Raw genomic sequence first — 21443 nt, 5'->3', positions numbered from 1 at the left:
GAATAAGTCCCGGCATTTAGAAGGACCAATGACTAACATTTCGGTCTTTTCAGAGTTAAGACGCAAGAAATTGAGTGACATCCACTCTTTTATCTCAGTGAGACAGGCCTCCAAATTTCCACAGTTTAGTGTGGAAGATTCCTCCAACGGAAGATATAGTTGAGTGTCGTCTGCGTAGCAGTGGAAGCTGATATTGTACTTGCGAATAATATCACCTAATGGAAGCATGTAAATGTTGAAAAGTAGGGGGCCGAGCACTGAACCCTGCGGAACACCGCAGGTAACATTAAAGGGCTCAGATGTCGTTTCACCATATTTAACACAGTGCGTCCTATCTGAGAGGTAAGATTTGAACCACGAGAGGACGGCTCCTGAGAGACCAATCCATTTTTCCAACCGTTCTAGTAGGATATTGTGGCGCACTGTGTCAAAAGCAGCACTAAGATCCAGTAGCAGCAAAAGTGATGAAGCGCCAGAATCCATTGACATTAGGAGATCATTTGTTACCTTGATCAGAGCTGTCTCAGTAGAGTGGTTAGCCCTGAATCCAGATTGCATGGATTCAAAAAGGTTATTCTCCGATATGAAAGCATTCAGCTGCTGTGCCACTACTCTTTCGAGTACTTTAGAGAGGAAAGGTAGGTTTGACACAGGTCAGTAATTACTTAATATTTCTGGATCAAGGTTGGGTCGTTTCAGTGTGGGTTTAATAACGGCGGACTTAAAAGCTGCTGGAACTACACCTGAGGAGAGTGATGTATTTATAATATTTAGAACTGAAGGCCCAAGGACGCTAAAAAGACTTTTAATAAGTGAACCTGGGAGAGGGTCGAACTGGCAAGTTGTCGGTTTGGCCGCATTCACCACTTGTTTGAGATCATCAAGTGACAGTTCACTAAAACCGGCCATTTTCCCAGGGCAGCCACCCTGTCGTGCATCTGTAAATTTCAGTCCTTTAATACGTGTGGTACTAACAATATCTTTTGCAATTTCTTCCTGTATGCATTGAATCTTCTTAGTGAAGAAGACCATTAAGTCCTGAGCAGAGTGTGTCGAACTGTCTGCGATAGCCTGTTGCCTTGTAAGCGATGCTACAGTGTCAAAAAGGGCTTTGGGGTTGTTCTTTTGAGACGCAATCACCTTCGAAAGGTAGGCCGATTTTGCAGAGGCAAGGGCCGCTTTATACTTTAACAAGCTGTCACACCAGGTTTGATGGAAAACCTCAAGCTTGGTAGCGCGCCATTTTCTCTCCCATTTCCTGCATTCTTTTTTAAGGGCTCTAGTTTCATCAGTAAACCAAGGTGTGAGTCTTTTAGGACGTGATTTTAGTTTTATGGGCGCTATTGAATCCAGCACACTAGTCAGGGTGGTATTGAACTCATTCATGAGTGAGTCAATCGAGCCATTGTATTTAGGAAAGGACGCAACTGCTCCAGGAAGGAGTTCAGAGAGCTCAGAAACTGTGCCAGTGCTTATATTGCGTCCGCTAAATCCCTCAGCTTTATTAAGTCTACATTTAGTTAGCACCTCAAATGTCACTAAATAATGATCAGAGATAACAGTAGTACACGGTAGAACCATAATGTTTGAGGTTAAAACTCCTCGAGTCAGAATCAAGTCTAGCGTGTTCCCATTTTTATGGGTTGGCAAGTCAACCAGTTGAGTAAAACCAAATGCATCAATTAGAGAACTAAACGCAATAGTAAGTGAACTGTGTGGGGAGTTCATATGAATGTTAAAGTCTCCCATAATTATAATTTTGTCTGCATAGGTTACTAGTTCAGACAAAAGTTCAGCAAATTCGTCTAAGAAAGTTGTGTATGGCCCAGGTGCACGATAGATAGTTATTACATCAATTGACAATTGAGGGGACCGCATCACAAGAGCCTCAAACGTTTTGTAATTATTAGAGGTGCGTGTATTAAATTTGAGCGATTTTTCAGAGATTAGCGCAACACCACCACCTCTTTTCAGCGTGCGTGCTATATGACTACTCTCGTAGTCTGGGGGAGAGGCATAATTTAGCGCTAAGTGCTCATCCGGGCGTAACCACGTTTCACAAAGACCCATACAGTTAAGTTTATAATCACGAATAATGTTATCAACAAGTAAAGCTTTTGGAGCAAGCAATCTAATATTTAACAGACCAAATTTCAGCTTTGCTGAATCATTTGACTTAGCTGAACTCTTTGTAGTCTTTGTCGAGATCTTCAAAAGCTCCCGGCGTTGTGGCCGCTCGTGAGCGCTGAGTTTAAAGCGTCGGTTGTCCGGCGAGGAATGAATGGTGGAATTAGTTACATCCTCGCGTCCATCTTGCTGCTTGGACTTCACACGCTTCACACATCTACCTGCACGGCAACCACGCTTCTGTGTCCTTTCTTTACGGCGCCGTCGACGACGTTTATTAAGAGGAATAGCTGTCCACAAGGATGCCGGGTCTCTTTGAAGTTCGCTCGGTATATCATGGGCGGTATAAAAAGTGCCCGAAAAATCGAAATTTAGACGCCCACCCAACCGAATAAGTTCGTCCCTACTGTAAGTGTTTTTGGCCACACATGTGTCCAAAAGTGAAAGCAAAAAAGACAAGAGAACGGCAATAAATAGAAGATTAGCTGGAGAGCTAGCCGCAAGCATGTATCCATGCGCAGCCGCCATCTTGCATTGTATCGAGTTTTTAAACGAGGTCGGCAACCGGTATCAGGCAGGAAGCGGGGCAAAACAGGTCGGATGTCGGGATGGCAGAACAGGGCCAAAACGGGTCCAGAAACAGGTCGGCAACGGGTGTCAAGTAGGAGAAAACAGGGCAGGAAAAATGTCTGAAGGTATGAGCTTGCCTAGCTGGGAGTATCGGTTCGCAACAATCTGACGGGCTTTAAAAAGAGTTTCTGAACCAATCAGCGCTCGGGGCTATTGGCGCCGATTGGGTAGTCAAAGGTGCCCTGAATCAGCAATCATGACAGATGGTCTTAGCGGCACCATTTTTTGTGGTGTATCTTGGCCACGTACAGCCTGTACAGCACAATTTTTTTAAACAATTTCAACATATAATAATTAGTTCTTATGAATTTTAACATGAATTCTTATCTTAAAATGATCTGAACTTTCATGTACCCACTGCACTCTCCATCAGGTACTTTCTCGGGTATGCATATATTTGAGAACCGATAGAAGAATCTAGAGAAATATGATATCCATGCTACGTTTTTGCCGTACAAAGTACATTTATTATGCATTTTAAGGGGTGTACGACGTACAAGAAAATCTGCACGGAAAAAGAAAATTTGTCAATTATGGGTACCATCAGGCATACACCCACTACCACGAAACGGCAAATCAATCAAGTCAAACCAGTTCGCCGCGGTAGCCTCTATCTCGGTATCGTTTTTTTTCCGTTGCAAACGAAACAAGCGGTTTGATGCTACTGTGCGCATGCATCTGCCGCCTTGGATTTCATGTAATAGTTATGTAGTGGAAGGAAGTCCGTCTATTTTTACAGAACCGGCTTTTTCGGCTCCACTCATTGAAGAGAGCCAGCTCCCAAACGGCTCACTTGCTTTGATGCATTACATTATGAATCATTATTGTTGTATAAAGAAATTAAGAAAAAAAAGGAAATATAAAAGGAGAAAATGAAAAAGACAAGTTTGTGGTTATCCCTTTAATCAGTATATTACCAACAATACTTTAATCCAGAAAATGAATTAATAATTTGAATAAGAAAACGTATTATGCCACTTAATTATATTTGCATGTATTTTTTCCTTCTACAATGAATGTCCAAGCTACTTCATTTTTTATCTTTTTTTAATAATAAACCTGATTCATGTCGAGCAAGTCAGTATATCACAACAAAATGTTAATTAGCAATATATATGCTATAACGGAACACATGTACAATATAACTTGTTAAACTACATAAATAAACACGTTTGGAAAAAAAAGTATAATGTAAGATTATTTTGTATTTTGTAAGGGAAAATACGACAGTTTGTAAGAGCATGGAGCCGTGGAGGTTGACAGGTATGGATATCAGTGACTAATGTTGAAGGAAGGATTGCTCACGTTAAGTGGTGCATGTCTGCTCCGCCTGCTTCCTTGGCAAACAGGAAAGGGAATCAAGAATACAAGCCGTTTCCTGTCTGTTGTTTTTATGTCTGATCTACAATAGAGGCAGCAACATTGCATTGTTCTGTGTGGATAGTTCTCTAGCCAAATTACACCAGACTTGAGGCCGACTTGCAGTGCCTTGTGTTAGAAAAATATTGGCCCCCTTTGAGTTCACTCTTTATCTGACCTCCTTTTCCTGCACACACAGCCACATGTCTTTTTGGGTATGTCGCTATAAGTTTTGCCCTTTCTTCCATATAAAAAAACTCAAGTTTCTTAAGGTTTAATGGTGAATCTTTTATGCACAGCCTTTTTCACAATTTTCCACGAATGCTCTGGTCTATCAGATTAGGTCTGGACTTTTGCTTGCCCATTCTTAGACCTTTATATAGTTGTTTTGAACCATTCTATTGTCTATCTATCTATCTATCTATCTACCCTGGTTATATCCCTCGAAAGAGGTGACCGACAGCAAGACGAACACATACAAAAACAAAGAAAATAAAAAAGGGGAAAAAACACACACAAAAATGTTTGGACCATGGCCAACCCAAATGCCCAAACACCCAAACAAGTTAGGCACCACGGCACCCAAGTTGGTCATGCTTTCGTCCCTCCAGATGAAACGGGACACAAGAAAGCGGCCATGTCACTTGCGTCAGGATGACACAACACACTCTTCTGTTCAACAGCAGGGCCCGACAGCTTTCACTGGTTTACCCCTGCCGCATCATACAGGTGCCCTGCCCATCCCTTAGAACACCTTCTACATCCCACTATCTTTTCACAACACCTCTCCTCTCATTCCTATCACCAACAAGAGCTAGCTGTAGGGCACACAGAGACAGACAACTCACTCGCTCATTCACACCTAGGGACAATTTGGACCGGCCAATGAACCTGACATGCATGTTTTTGGAATGTTGGAGGAAACTGCAGTTGCTGGAGGAAACCCACGCAAGCAGGGGGAGAACATGCAAACTCCACACAGGAAGGCTGGTAGCTGGAATTGATCCCATGACCTCAGAACTGTGCCGCGAACGTGCTAACCAATCATCCACCGTGCTGCCCAAGTTTCATTTCAAATTTTACTTAATAATTATTACCAATATTATATTAATTGTGGGCAGCACGGTGGCGCAGTGGTTAGAGCGTGTGCGGCACAGTTCTGAGATCGTGGGAACCTCCTGCGTGGGTTCAAATCCAGCTCCCGGCCTTACTGTGCGGAGTTTGTATGTTCTCCCCGTGCTTGCGTGGGTTTCCTCCGGGCACTCCGGTTTCCTCCCACATTCCAAAGACATGCATTTCAGGTGGATTGGCCGGTCCAAATTGTCCCTAGGTGTGAATGAGCGAGTGAGTTGTCTGTCCCCGTGTGCCCTGCAATTGGCTGGCACCCAGTTCAGGGTGTCCCCTGCCCACTGCCTGATGATTGCTGGGATGGGCTCCAGCACCCCCGCGACCCTACTGAGGATAAGCGGTGCAGCTGATGAGATGAGATGAGATATTAATTGTGCATATTAAACACACAACAATATCCATATAATATGATCAGAGGGCCATCACCACCCTACACAACCGTACAAGACTGTGAAAAATGTATTTATTGCCTGTATATTGGTATATGAAATGGGGATTCATATCTTATATATCAACTTTTTGGGGAAATAAGTTGCTGCCAAACACTCTTATTGTTGCACTATTGTTCCGATGAACTCAGACCAGTAAATATATTTTCCTATTTATCCTGACATTCTTTTTTTTTCTCTTTTAAGTATTTATTACATGTTTATCCTGTACCCCCATGTTTAAGCCTTATGTAAACATTTGTTCACTATACTGTTAGCAATGACAATGAAGACATTTTATATTACCACTTAACAAGTAATAGTGTGCTACTTGTGCACTCAGTTGTTGTTGTTTTTTAATTTGATTATTCATTTAATTAACACCATTTGTCTTTTAGAAGCAGATCTGCGAATCGCTGAGGTCCAATGGGGTGACAGTGGAGTGTACACATGCAAAGTGGTGATAGCTGATGATGTGGTTGGACAAAACGAAGCCTCTGTTGAGCTGCTGGTTCTTGGTAAGGTGCTCATTGCTATTTCGAAAAACTCCTTTTTTGCCCACCTCGAAATTCTTGTTGAATGACTGTCTTTAGCATCTTTATGTTTAGAATCCCATTACTGTACACACATTTGACCTCCTGTTTAATGCATAATGTGCCATTCATAAGTGTTTCTAGTCACTAACTAGAGAACAATGGAATCTCATTAATAAGCTTCTTTATAAGAAGTGGTGGGATTTCTCTTGAACACACAATGCTGTTGTCATAGGAACACACTGAGTTATTAAAAATTCCTACTTCAGACCACTTCAAGGCTTGTTCAAGTTATTTATTTTACAAGCCTTATCTAAATCAATCAAAGGATTGAACAATGTAATTTCATGGCTTTCAATTCCGTCATGAGTGAGCCAAAAGCTATACAGCCTGAGATAGAAGTTGTACCATGGTCCAAACCAATCTGGCATATAGTTCAGGCCACTTATGGGACCAGAACATTTTTTGTTTTTGACCATTTTCCTGTTACTTTGTTCATTATTTTGTGATTAAATACCATCAATTTTGAGTACCTTGCGACGTTTTCTGCTCTCTGCGTTGGGGTCCACCGCTAAACCACACCAGTTTGGGTTCAACACAATTACTGGCCCGGTTCCTGCTTTACATCAGCTGGCGCTCATGTGGGACTGAATTGTTTTTCCTTTAGCATATTTTAAAGGGTTTTAAATGGTGAAATAAGTTTGTTGTTTTGCCCGTCTGGGTTGGCACATATTGTCGGCATAGTTTGCAGTGCCCGGTGTTGGTCGATTATTATTTTTTTTCTTGCAAACGGGCCTTTTTATGGTATTATTTCAGAAAGGGCTTTCTTCTTGCCACTCTTCCACAAAGGGTAGATTTATGCAGAGTACAACTAACACTTGTCTTATGCACAGATTGTCCCACCTCTGCTGTGTGAGCCTGCAGGTCATTCAATGTGATAATGGTTCTATTGGTTGCTTCTCTGACTAGTTTCCTCCTTTTTTGTGCCAAAGGTCTTTGGTTGGTTCGCAGTTGTTTTATGCTTTCTCCATTTTGGAACTTCTGGAGTCAGTGGGCTTAGTTAAGAAAACATGGCACCAATATTTTTGCAACACCTACCTTTTTTTGTCAATATGATATAAAATGTTGAAATAATTTGGTTCCACTTAGCGATTGTGTCTCTCGTGTTTTTGATTCTTAGAAAGTATTTTCAGTTTTTTAGCTTTAAATTTGAAAATGTGGTGCCAGTACTTTCACTAGGCACTGTACATACATATGTGTGGTGTGCTTAGTCTGCAGCGTCTCTGAGTCCCACAGTAGTTCTATTGTGTGGAGTTTGTTACAGTTTATAGTGACAGTACACTCAATTTATGTGCAAGTGTTACTATAGCAACAGTTGAGAGGCTTGATCCTCTCATTCATTTTGAAGCACAATCTTTTGTCTACTTGGCACTTGAAGACTTATGTGTATGCAGAAAACACACATCAGCAACTCACTGGTATTTAGTTGAATACGTGATTTGAATGAGCCCACATGTTAGGTTAGACCTTAGTGATCAGAATGGGGTAAAAACAGGACAGGATAAGACATCATTTGAAACTTTCCTGTCATGGCTTGGATATAGAAATCAGCAAATATGCCAGGTAAAATGTATCCCCTTGTTTTTGTGTCGTGGGCAATACGTGTGCGCTTCTGTTTCCATAACAACAGTTGGGGCCTCCGAGAATGTTTTTGAGGTTACTTTGTTTTATGAGCAAATGGCTTTGCTGGCAATTATTTCATGACACAGAGGGAGTAGTGGTCAGACAATAGATGGAGGGTGGCACCAAGACACCCAGCGAATGTTGCTCATTGTGAATCACTACATTTAAGATTCAAGCTTGACTCTGTTGTCATTAACATAAAATGCCAATGAAATTTTCTTTGCAACCCCGGTGTACAGTGTTAAAAATGACATTTTACATTGAAATAAACATGTCAAAATATGCAGAAATGAAACCTAAAACAACTGCAAAAGTAATTGACAAGTGTTAATGTCAGTTAAGCATCATGTTGGAAAAAGTACTTTTGAAATTTATCTTTTAATCTGTAGCAGATGTCAGTGTACATTAAACACCTGTTTCTGTTCTTCCAGTAGCATATTTGAAACATGAGTAATCTTCCTGGTGATAACACAGGCACGAGTTTAATTCCACACAAGCAACTTGGCGTTAGAAAAAAATGATCTCGGAACCTGATGCAGTAGATTTGCTCACCATTCATACCATTGGAATCCAAACATTCGAAGTGTTTTGTGGGGGGTTTCGAAAGCAGGCAACCCACTTTTATATCCAAGATAGATACCGAGCACTTTCAATCGGGATTTCAGCTGCTCCCAACAACCAACAAAACATCGTCTTCTTGCTGATTTAACCTCCATATTAAACATAGAATAAAGACAACAAAATATGTCCCATTCAGTCCTAGAAACAAGAGGATTCGTTATGTAAAGATAACATATTCAGCTGAGTTAACTGGTTGGAGCTTTTGACTATTCCTCCTCACTAAGAACACGTTAAGCATGGTGCTTTCCTCCGTTCAGCCATCCCTGAGGATTTCAGAATATTCTTTAACTTAAACCAGCATACCCTCCCATCTTGTGAAAACTGCTTGCTTCATACTTCTATACATACTACTGTTGGAACTCTCCGCTATGAGTCTTCCGCAGTGGCAGTTCGGTGAATTAATTTGCTTTTGGAAAGGTCTAACTGCGTGTTTAGTCTTTTAATGCACCGGGATTCAAGCAGAAAAAAACTAATGGTTAGGAAAGGTTTGTTTTTTTGTGCGCAAGGCATCTTACTTCATGGTGAAAATAGTCTCCACTGAAATAACTTTGACTTCTTAAAAAAGGCATCATCATTGTGTCATGTTAAAATAATCTCGGACCCATGGTTCTGTCAGAGCCAGAAAAGATGTTAGACCCAAACGCGTAACGTTTCACAACAAACTTTATCGCGGAAGCTGAGAAGTCAGGTATGGGAAAGCAAGCGCCGGCAATCCGCCGATCGCTGGGCAGGAGGATCAGGGAGCTCACGGGATCAGAGCGTGGTCAGAAGGCAAACACGGGGCAAGTAGCCGGGACGGGAGATCGGAGCGTTGTCGAAGGAAGGAAAAAAATCAGGGAGCCGGAGACGATCAAGAAGCCAGGGGCAGACGAGCAGTACACAGGTTAGGACGGGACAGACGGTCAAATAGTGCTTGCCTTGCATGTGCAGAGGTTTGCTGACGGACTGACAAGGAGTGAATGGAAGTGTTGAGTTTAAATAGGAGGGGAAACAATCAGGCAACGAGCGGCAACTGGCGCCAAACGAGCAGGCACAGGTGAGGGTAATCATGACATGTTCATATCAACGGTCTTCAACGTGGTGCCCGCGGTCACTCAGGTGCCCTCTAAGGACAGCTGAGGTCCCTGACGACCTCGTCTGTAAATAGCTCACCGGTGTTTGGTCATTGTGATTTTCTAGTAAAATTATTTTTTTAGTACTTGACTGAGTCTGTTTGCTGGATTCCCGCAGATCCTTGAAAGGTCTAAAAAGGCATTGAATCCATTATTCTAAAAATAAGGCCTGATTGGCATTAAATGTCTTAAATCCAATTTTAAAAAGTCTTGGCAGAGTGTAAACTTAATAAAAAGTCAACGTTTTTTTGCCATGGCTACAAGCTGTGTTAAGTAATGTGTACCAGGCACCATGGATTGTGTGAATTAAATATTTGTGGTTTTTCGTTTTGTTTCTGTCATTTGGGTGGGGGGGTTGCGTGGTTAGTCGACTTGGTCTTAAATTTGATTTCAAAAGGCATTAAAAAGTCTTAAAAAGTCTCAAATTCAACTTGCCCTTAAGCTGTAGGAACCCTGATTTGACCCTACTCCCAATAATTAACCTGGAAATAACATCGTTACAACATTGTCATCCTGAAATTTCACCCAAAATATATATTTTTCATTTCAAATTCTTGAATGTCTTAGGTGACAAATAGTAACACTGAAGAGAATAATAGTGGTCAAAGGGATGCTTCAGCCAAGACACCCAAGTTTTGAATATTTCCATGTGGCCTGTTATTGTGCTGACTGCCTGCAATCATGTTTGAAAACACTGCATGCCCTTATTCACAACACAGTTGTCATCACTGAAGTTGGAAAAAGATCATTCTGCTTGGATCACCGTTTGATCGAGTGCATTTTGATATTTAAGCAACATTATCTGCATGCTGATGATGCACTTTCACTGCTTTCACATCCGTGCACAATCCAGGCACATCGTATCAAACTCTTAAGTTCTGTGATTTAATGCATGTTATCATGATTTTGAAGATCACATAGTTATAGTTCCATTACAGAAACATACCTGTTTATGCAATAGGAAAATATATTTAAAAAATCAATAAAACTTATTCTAACTTCAACCAAAAAACAATAACCTTATCATATCTCAATGGATTTGAAGGGTTTGAATGAATAAGTGTACAAGATACAGTTCAATTGTCTGATGCAGGTCACTCTAGCTAATAGCTTCTTTTGGCGAAGGATCCATCAGCCTATTTCTTTTTCCTTTCCTCTTCACCTGTGCTCTGTCTCTCACCAGGTTTCTCTGGCCTGCCTGGAGATCTGCTTCCTGACTTTGAATTGAAGCTTATGCCAGGTAGGGGCATAATTTACCCCCTTTCACCTTCACCCATTTCTTTTCATTTCTACTGCCTCTAACCCGGTGCTTCTTTGTTGAACTCTTTGCTTTTATGAGCCATTGTAAGGATGTTTAGTTTTACCTATTCTGTTAGTGATTCATGTAAAATGTAGCGTTAGCTTTAAAATATTTCCCTCAAAGGCCTTACTCGAATACAGCGCTGTCTGATGACCATAACGTTGCATTTCATTTAGAATTTTTTGATGATAAACAACACCAAACACAAATTGAGAAAGGGAGAATAGTGTTGTACTTGCCAACCTCTTAAAACCGAGTTGCGGTTTTCCAAAAATGAAGAACATAAATCAGCCTGCTCCATCAAGAGAATACAAATTTGTGTGTTTGTGAGTGCATATCAATGGTTATGAGTGCAGTCTATTTAGGATTTCTGCGTTTTATTTATCGTACAATATGTCTACTTTTAAAGCAATACATTTTAGAGTACGGTTGTACAGCCAATTGTCAGATGAGCTGTCCAAGGAAACAACGGTTGTGCTCAAGATGTATTTGTGCTTGTGATTTGAAATCCTTCAGTACAAACATAATAATCATGGAGGGACTTTTGTTTATGTGACATAGAGTAATGTTCCGCTGCCAAATGTTATCATCGTATACAGTAGTTTCCCAACATGATAAGGATTCTTTGGGCTCGCAGCATGGTTACTGTAAGCTTATATTTGAAGAGGTTTTGTGTGTGGTAATGCTTTTTAATGGGATCCCATTACAAAACGATTTGCTGAAACAGCAACAAGAACGGTTCCTTTCCTTCCTGAAGCTAAATCGGGCTTCCTCTCATTCACTGTGTGTGTGTGTTTAAGACATATTGCCATTGATTTCTTTATAGTTCTCTTCCTTCCCTTTCTGTCTCTTAACCGGTGACGTTGCTTCCACATGGAGATAATCTGTTTGCTAAATGTAGTCTCTCTGTAATCATTATTTGTGATTACTCCCAAATGTTATTTTTAGTACAGTACTCTCATATGTTCTCAAATCTCTTCCGTTTTGTTTGTTTATTAGATGGACATAATGGACTTTTGTCGGTGTACTGTATATGTTCATATGTAAAGGATTTTGCCTAAACATTTACTTTTTGCACATCTGAGGACTGGTGAAGGGAAGAGTCACTTTTCATGTTGTGGCACAGGAAAGGTGATGTTATTCTCAAGAATTTGCTTAAATCAAGGGCCTGGTCTAGTTGATGGTGTCCTGATTACTGATGTGACTCAGCTGTGCCTGCTCATTTGGCGCCAACCGCCGCGGGTTCTGATTGGCTCCCTGTCACTATTTGAACCTAGTCCTGTCAATACCCTGTTGTCAGTCCATCAACAAACCTATGCCCTGCAAGACATGGGTTCTGACTCGGTCCTGTTTCCTGTTGGTATTTCCTGGCCGGTATTCTTCCTGTTGTTTATTTTGTCCGTTTATTTTGGTTTCCAGTATCGTTCCCGTCTAGTTTGTCCTGTTTAATTTCAATATCCTCTTTCAATATCCACCCTGTCTGTCCCGTCCTGTCCAGTATTGACCCCATCTGTCCGATACCTTCTCGGGCAATTAGTATCGATCTTGTCGGTCTCTGGCTTCCTGTCTTTCCACGGCAAACTGCTACCTAACATGCATGACTCCCCCATTTCCCCTAAAATAAAAGCTTGAGTGAGAAACGTCACGCATTTGGGTCCTGATCCTGTTCCGGTTCATGACAGATGGTGGATGTCATCATGTTTCATTCATGAATATGACACAACTATTTGATAGCAGGAAAAAAACTGCTCACATGTTTTATTTTCTAGTTTGTGTTTTTTACAAGTACTTGAAGATTCATCAGAAACTTTAATTTAATTTTTTTTTAATTATGTTTATGTATTTTTTTAAATGATCATCTTGTATTCCAAGGATACCACATTGTGTGATGATGGGCTTGAAATAGGGTCTGATGGAGGCAGACGATGGTCTTGTTACTTTGGCCCTAGCAGGCATTTTTTATTGGTCACACACTACAGACAACTAGATTTGTACCCTGATCATTTTTGCAGGTTTTAATGGCTGGACTTTGTGTTGCATCTGCGTGGATAAAACGCTGAACGCTGGTACTTTTTGCAGAGTTGTTGGCTAAACAATAAATTAATTAATTGATTAATCTTTCATTTTAAATATCAACTACTCAAAATTTACTTAATTGCAAAGAGTAGGGAAGTCATAAGAGATTGATTTGAATCATTAAAATCTGCTTCTGAATATCAAAAGCTTTTATTATCAAGCTGTGTTATGTCACGATTACCCATTGCCCTCACCTGTGCCCGCTCTTTTGGCGCCAGCTGCTGCTCGTTTCCTCATTGGTTCCCCTCCTATTTAAGCTCAGTAATCTCATTCACTCCTTGTTGGTCTGTCAACGAACCTCCGCACTTGCAAGGCCAGCGTTTTGACTCTGGCTTCCATTCTGTTCCCGAACCATCCTGTATTTTGTATCCGGTATCGACCCCGTCTGCCCCGTATCCTGTGTCCTGTATCGATCCCTGATCCAAGCCCCATCATCCTGTATCCTGTCTGTCCCGTCCTGTCCGGTGTCCTGCTCGTCTGCCCCCTGGCTTCCTATTTTCCAGCGCCTGACGTGTCTGCCCTGCTTCTTCTGCCCAGCGATCGCCGAATCATGATTGCTCAGCTTCCGTAAATAAAGCTTGGTGTGAAAATGTTACGCGTTTGGGTCTATTGTCTGTTCAGGTTCTGACAGTGTTATATCCAAATTTTATTTTGCATTTTGAAGAATGTTGGATTGGGTTACAGTATTTACGTAGTGTGTTTACAATGGTGAGTAAATTTGTAATTTTGTCACGTAACCAAGTCTGGCACTGCATCCAATGAACTGTGAGATCAAAAATCATTATTGTTGTCCGAACAGTCTGCACAGATTTTTTTTGCCTAAAAGTTGGGGTGCATTGTATAAGAAGTCCTTAAAAAAGTTGAAAGTAGAACATTTTCTTTATTACGTATGTGTTAACAATGCCCAACTGAGTTCTTTGTTTCTCTCTTTCTATTTCTCTCTTTCTATTTCTCTTCTTCTTTCTCTCATTCTTTTTTCTCTTTTTTTTCCTTCTCTTTCTTTCTTTCATTTTCTCTCTTTCTCCTTTTCTCTCTCTATTTCTGTATTTCTTAATTTTTTTACTTTTTCCATTCTGCTGTTTCTTTTTCTCTCTCTTTCTTTCACTTGTTCCTTCTCTCTTGCTCTGTCTTTCTCTTTCTTTCACCCATGATTTAGACATGCACCGTTTTCTGCTCCCAAACGTACAGTTTCACCCATTGTTTTTCCGCATCTGACATAGCAGAAGAGTATGAGAATATTGGGGTATAGAATGGAGCTAGAATATACAGATTGTTTACTAAAAACGAAAAACAGGTGAGGGTTCATGTTAGTTAATGTCAAAATGTATGCTGGATTATAATGAACATTTCCTGTGTGTGTCTGATTGAATTTCATGTTGCGTTGACTCAATTCTCTTGCAGAATGGGTGTTTGTGGCAGCTGTAGCACTTGGCAGTGTGCTTTTCCTTCTCTTGGTTGGCGTTTGCTGGTGTCAGTGTTGCCCTCACTCTTGCTGCTGCTACGTGAGCTGCTGCTGCTGTCCAGACACATGTTGCTGTCCCAAGCATTGTGAGAAAAAACACACATACACACATCAACAATACAGACTCTTAAATACAGATAAAAACTTTTGTTTGTTTTCTCGCAGTGTATGAGGCAGGTAAAGGCGTGAAGCTGAGCAGCTCCACCGTGCAGACACCTTCGTACCCTCCATACTTTGTTTCTGGCATTCCAGCCATGGTGCCAATTGCTCCTCCATCCCTGGTGGAAAAGATCCCATCTGTACCTCCTTCACATGGAAGTCTGCTCCCAACAGGTACCTCAGAATCACTTTAAAAAAATAACTGTAGGACTGAAAAATGGTTAAGACCATTCAGAATGAACCAAAAAGTCAGAAGAACTATTGCAAGTGTGAATTTAAAGGACGATTTGTTTTATGAAGGACTGCAACCAATGTTCCTACTAAGCTGTGCACGATCCTGCGCGTAAAAAGCAAAATTGATTCATCTACAAATTTAAACAGAATTACAGTGCATGCAGAAGAAAACCACACCAGTTCCCCCTGCGGTGTGTTTGAAACGCCTTATTTTTAATTCAATGTCGCCACGAAATTGTGTAAACGAAAGTAAGCGAGCATGTGAGCTGGAGCTCACGTTTAGAAGAGTGAACGAGACTGATTGAGGCAACAAAGAGGATCATTACCGCTGTTGAACTGGTGGATGCACCTTATACGTAACCATTAGTAAGTTTCTGTGTTTCTGCTTGACCATGGTTATAGAACAACATGAAATTTTTTGCTTCTGTCATGTTGTCAAACATCACAGGAGTCTGACTGCTGTTATTAGTGATTAAAAATATTATATTTCCTGTGTTGTAGGTTGTGTGAAAAAAGGGTTATAATCAAATCTATAGCAAAGTCAAGTCTGGCTACCATTGCTCGGTTCAATGAGTTCAGTCTACAAAGAAAGTATAAATAATGAAGTTATCAGTTGCTAAAATGTGTGAGTACTTTTTGGAACACCCTGTATATCAAAATATTTTTGGCAACACTGTTCTTCCTCTAAAAAAATGTAATTAAATACTGTTTCGTATTGTACAGCCAACGAAATAAATCAAACAATGTTAGTATTATGGAACAAATAATGGGTTTTTTTTAAAAATGGAAAACTCGTGTAGAAGTTGTTGTAAAGGAAACTGTCGCTTGTAGGCCATGCAACCGTTCCAAGAGGTCAATACCCATCCATCCATCGCGGGCGCTCTGGAGCCCAGCTCAACCAGTCGCAGGGCACACAGGGACAGACAACTCACTCGCCCATTCACACCTAGGGACAATTTGGACTGGCCAATTAACTTGAAATGCATGTTTTTGGAATTTGGGAGGAAACAGAAGTACCCTGAGGAAACCCATGCAAGCACGGGGAGAAAATGCAAACTCCACACAGGAAGGCTACGGTAGCTGGATTTGATACTTTGAACATTTGCACTGTGGGGTTGCTGCTATCCCGCCCTTAGGTTAATACCCAATTCATTAAAATACTTTTTTTTTTTAAACCATTGTTGCCGAAAGCACAGCAGAACGTAACTTCAGGCTTTTCTCAAGGTGGGCCTAAATCCTAAATCTTATCGCCCTGACAATAGCGGGATGAAGTATTAGTGTTGTAGGTGAGTGATATCCTGGACCAATGTGTTTTGAGTCCAAAAGGTTGGGTGCCACTGGGCCGTTGATTTCAGCTGCTGTGTATGTGTTACCTAAAGCTCCCAGTGCTTACATAGTCAAGTGTTTATGTCCAGTTTCAATGCAAGCAGTAGGAGTTCCCTACCGCCTGCCCTCATCTCAGGACCAGGACTCTCTCAGGGTTCTGCAGTATGTAGAGAACCAACTCGCTCACTTCAACCCCGCCAGGTCCGCCAGTCACCAGTGTAAGCTTCAGAAACCCGTCCTGTGCCCTTCCACGTTCCATGTGCGATCAAGAGATTCTTAAGCATGCTCATTTATTCCTCGATCAGTGCTTGCTGTTTTCTATGGATTCAATACTTTTTCAATAATGCTGCCTTTTCCGCCGTTTTAATCAGGCAAAAAAATATTTTACCCTTTGGAGAAATTCATCATTTATAAGTCAAAATGGGTGACCTATGTGAACTGTGTAGATTCAAGGAGAAAATGTTTTTGGGGGGTGGAGGTGTTGTTGAGATTCTGAGGTGGTGCGTTCTCGTAGGCGGGAGTAGTGCAACTGATACGTTAAAAGCCAGGATCACCGCCCGTTGAAGATACAGCAACAGATGAACCACATTTCTGTGTTTCTAGCCAATCAGGGTGGTGAATTAACTGCAGCCCAGTTGTCTTGAAACATAGATTAGATTGTTAACAAACTAGGAGGATGCTAAACTACAACACTAACACACTTAATCAATTTATTTGGCGACGCAAAACAACATGTTGTTAAAATAGTAACCAGAGTGTGTTGAAGTAAGTTGGTCTAGAGTTGCCCAAGGAGGTATTGCACTAAAGTGCAATAAATAAATCCAGGTTAACTGATTACGTGCGGCTTAAACTATTTTTGGCTTTATCGGTTGCACGTTTGCCAATTCTAAAAAATGTTTTTCTTTTGGTTTTATTTCTCTGATTCTTCATAAAGAACAAACCTCTCTCTTTGACGAGGGAACAGATGAATTGGACCTATATATACTATATTACCCTTGTCAAAAACTTTATTGATGCCATCTTTGCAGGTTTTTGCGTCTCTTTTTAGAATTATCAAAACGGATGGCCATTTGACAAAGACACAGGGCCCTGACAGCAATCCATTTACTACATGAATGGCTATAAGACGACCGTTGCAATTATTCAGTCAATAGAGTTTAATTAAATGACAATATAGCTAACATGTATAATTTTACTGCAGAAGAGTTCAAATTGTGCAACATATCAAGAAAGTCTATGTAAATTCTATAAAACCCATTAATTTTCACAGGATAGACTGGAGAAGTGCCTGATGTATGTCTGGGGATATTCTTAGCCTGGTTGTTAGCCTGGTCAAAAGCAGGCTAGCTGTTGAGAATAAATCACCACAGTAACCTAGCCGAGCTAAATTTAACCTGCTTACGTGCAAGAGACTTGAGGTAAAAATTCAGCTATGATAATAAACTTATCAATATTTTGTTGGGTTGTACAGTGTACTGGAACATATCTCCTTCACACCCTTCTCACCTTTTTAATCCCCAACCTATTTTCATGCCTGTTTAATAAACAAACTTGCATGTCCGCTTGGCTGGCAGAATATTTTCTTTCATCTATTGACTTTCATCTTATATCTAATTGTGCTGTTCAAGCAAGACTAAATGTTGTATGCATTCCTCTTTATCAATTCAGCGTGCGGCATGTCCGAACTGAGTTCCCTTCATGAGGGAGGAGCGGCTATCGGGCAAACATTCCGAAAGGCCCAGACGAAAGCACTTCCGCCCATTCCGGATCACGACCAACAGCCTGAAACAAGACGTCCCAGAGAAAACCGCAGCCCAGAGCCGCAGCGGTTCTGTGACGAGCCCACATTATCACCCCAGCGATACCGCCAAGACCTTGAGTCAGAGCCCCGACAGTATAGCGAGGACTCCCTTCCGCCGCGTCGCTACAGTGATGACCTTCCGCCCACTTCACACCTCCGCAAGCACGTACGCGATGCTAGACAACAAAACCACAGTGAGGAACATCGTCACAACAGGTATGGTGAGAAAGACTGCATCATGTATAAAACTACAGAGACACCTCGCTACTTCGCTGGTGCCCTGCTTCTCGAATAAAAATATTATATTTAAATTTAGAACTATTTAAAAATGTAAAGCACCAGTTCAGTGGCCTTGGGGGTAGGGCGCCCGCCCCGAGACTGGGAGGTTGCTGGTTCAAGCCTCGGCCGAATCATACCTAAGACTTACAACATTGGTACTTATTGCCTCGCTGCTTGGCACTTGGACATTAGGGGTTGGAATTGGGGGGTTTGGTCACCTAATGACTCCCAACACATCAGTTGGGTTGAGCTAGGAGGCTAGGAATCCCCTCCTCTGTATCAATCTCCCAGAAAAAGTCATAAATTACTATTTTTTTATTTTTACCAGCTCGGTGGCCTTGGGGATAGGGCGCCCGCTCCGAGACTGGGAGGTTGCTGGTTCAAGCCTCGACCGAGTCATACCTATGACTTACAACATTGGTACTCATTGCCTCCCTGCTTGGCGCTCGGCATTAGGGGGTTTGGTCACCTAATAACTCCCAACACATCAGTTGGGTTGAGCGAGTGGGCTGGGAACCCCCTCCTCTGTATCAATCTCCCAGAAAGAGTCAGGAATGTGTTCTTGACTCTAGCCACCTCTCACTAGGAGGATATGGCTCCGATATATATATATATATATATATATATATATATATATATATATATATATATACATACATCTTATTAATTAAGAAAAATATTCCAACGGATGCTTCCCACAGCACAGGTAATGTTTCAGACACCCAAGATTTAAGCCGATTGGTCAGCGCCCCTTGAGATCTTAAATGCCGATTGGCCAATTCATATAGCTCAAGCATCGTCCCACACTACGATCAACCCCGCATCTCTGCATCGCGGTCAGAAAAGTTTGTCTCGCATTGCGTTTGAAGTTCAAAAGTTTGTAAAGCCCTTCGTCATACCGCATAAACGCTCTCTATTAGGGGTTGGATGATTATCAGCACCGATATTGGCATTCTTTTTTTTTTTATTCATTAATATCTGACAAGGCGTTTATTATGTCTGTTGCGGCTGAGAGACTCTCTCCCTTGCTCCTACTCCTTCCCTCCCTTCCTCCGCCTTCCTCGCTACCCACCCCGCGCCTTCTGATTGGATAAGCGACCAGGGGCGGAACCGCTAAAGCTATAACAATAAGTGAGCGGCAGCTAAGCTCACTCGTCCCGACATGCACTTGTACATGGTGGAAGAGCGTGTTTGCGATTAGGAGATGGTGTAAAAAACTTGTTTTAAGGAAGCACATTCAGGTGGAGACTGATAAATAACCTAATATATATATATATATATATATATATATATATATATATTAGTATATATATATATATATATATATTATATATAGCGTGTGTCTTTGTGATTAAGATTGTTCTAAAACAGGAGTGCCCACACGTCAATTCGCCACTTCAATTCATTTTGGTTGTATTGACATTTTTGTTTATTTATTGTAAAAAAGAAATCAGGGAGATATTTTTATGTACCGTAATTTCCGCACTATAGGGCGCACCGGGTTATAGGGCGCACCCCCAAATAATAGTTTTTGGTCCTATATCTTCTATAGATAAGGCGCACCGGATTATAAGGCGCTACAATGGGAACGTCGACAAAACAGTCAGATGATTCAGTCAAACTGATTACCCCCTTAACATTCCCAAAGCTTGCAAAGAAGCAAATTTGTGTCGTAGACACTTGCGGATGCGGTGTCCGTACGATGTCACTCAAATGCATCGTTTCAAATATCATTCGGAAGGCTCTAAAACAAGATACCGGGAAAATATAAAGCCGCATAGCTCACCTAAGTTCTCACATTCAATAATGATATGCAACAATGGTCTTCTTACAACCGTGAGTGTAGTAAATCCAGGAGAGTAAAATATTTACAAACACAGACTAATGAAACATGTTTCTTTATGGCGTAGTTAAGCAAGCTTGCTATTCAGTCATCTTTTTCGGCCAATTGCAGGGTTTGTTTTGGCCCTCTAGCCTATCCGAGGCTCCGAATAACTTCAGCCAATAGCGATCGATTTAACTGATGATTGACACATCTTTTTCGGCCAATTGCAGGGTTTGTTTTGGCCCTCTAGCCTATCCGAGGCTCCGAATAACTTTAGCCAATAGCGATCGATTCAAATGATGATTGACACATCGGTTAGCCAATGAAACGCCGGTAGATAAATCCCAGCATACACCGCGGACTACTCCACGTTCGGGGGAAAATCGAGTCGGCGGCTGTTGAGTAAGTTGCGAGACCTTGCAATTTAATATTGAGCCATATATAAGGCGCACTGTATTATAAGGCGCATGGTCAGCTTTTGAAAAAAAATTAAGACTTTTAGGTGCGCCTTATAGTGCGGAAAATACGGTACTTTTATAAGTTACTGCTCAGATTTATTTCATTTCCTGTTTGTTTTTTGTCTGAGTGAAAGATTAATCATGTTAGTTGTGTTGAAATTCTCAATTATTTACTGTTAAAGGTTTCAGAGAGCTATTAATGTTTTATTTGAAATTATAACAAATATTCTTTGTTTCTTTTTGCATTATTAAAAAAGTTCTTGCGCCAATTTTCAAGGTGAATATCAACTCCAATTATCGGTTATTGACATCCTCTTCATACTAATAATTGGTATCGGCCGTAAAAAGCCATATGAGTCCCTATCCATTGGTATATGTACCGAACTCAAGAAAAGGCAAAAAACGCTAACAATTTATAAAAAGTGACTCCTTCAGACATGTTGAAAGCACAAAATAACTCAAAAATACAAACTTAATGAATCTACCTCTATATCAAGAAAGAAGAGACTAACATCCGTAAAACTACCTTGATTTCATTCTCGTTTATCTTTAACTTTTAACTGTTTTCTATTTGTGCTCTCTCTCTCTCTTTCTAACCGGGATACCCAAGGTAATACTGTATACGTTATTAGATATTCCTGAATAACTCCAAAACAAATAAAAGTGCATAATTAACCTTGGTGGCTCTGGTTGCTTGTATTTGGCCCGACAAAATAAAGCTCTTTCTTTGAATCATACATTTGTTGCTAAAATGTTTTACTCCCAACTAAAAAGAATGTGCACGCCATTATCCCTTTGCATTGTTTTGTTTTGTTTTTTTACATAAAACATTAACTTCACAGTAGAAAATTATCTGTATTTTAACATAAAAAGAGGTATTTATTTATTAAAATAATTTGTTT

The 21443-nt window shown here is 40.9% G+C and overlaps 1 protein-coding gene across 5 annotated transcripts in view; it reads left to right on the top strand.

The window, feature by feature from the left end:
- LOC148367362 (uncharacterized) overlaps positions 1-21443 on the top strand; it is a 38744-nt gene that overhangs the window by 11931 nt on the left and 5370 nt on the right. For 2 of the 5 annotated variants that reach the window (XM_088334226.1, XM_088334228.1), the window contains exons 3-8: positions 6071-6190; positions 10805-10861; positions 14399-14545; positions 14625-14792; positions 16268-16396; positions 17847-18195. In XM_088334226.1, the coding sequence (XP_088190352.1) occupies positions 6071-6190; positions 10805-10861; positions 14399-14545; positions 14625-14792; positions 16268-16396; positions 17847-18195 (970 nt within the window). The remainder of the gene's footprint in view (positions 1-6070; positions 6191-10804; positions 10862-14398; positions 14546-14624; positions 14793-16267; positions 16397-17846; positions 18196-21443) is intronic. The other 3 variants (XM_088334227.1, XM_088334229.1, XM_088334230.1) reach the window with 3 other exon arrangements.

The sequence above is a fragment of the Urocampus carinirostris genome, chromosome 4, assembly GCF_059441175.1.
Source record: "Urocampus carinirostris isolate Australia breed hairy pipefish chromosome 4, RoL_Ucar_1.0, whole genome shotgun sequence".
NCBI classification, from domain to species: Eukaryota; Metazoa; Chordata; class Actinopteri; order Syngnathiformes; family Syngnathidae; genus Urocampus; species Urocampus carinirostris.
The sequence above is the reverse complement of the archived record's forward strand: the minus strand, read 5'-3'. Positions and strand labels throughout refer to the sequence as shown.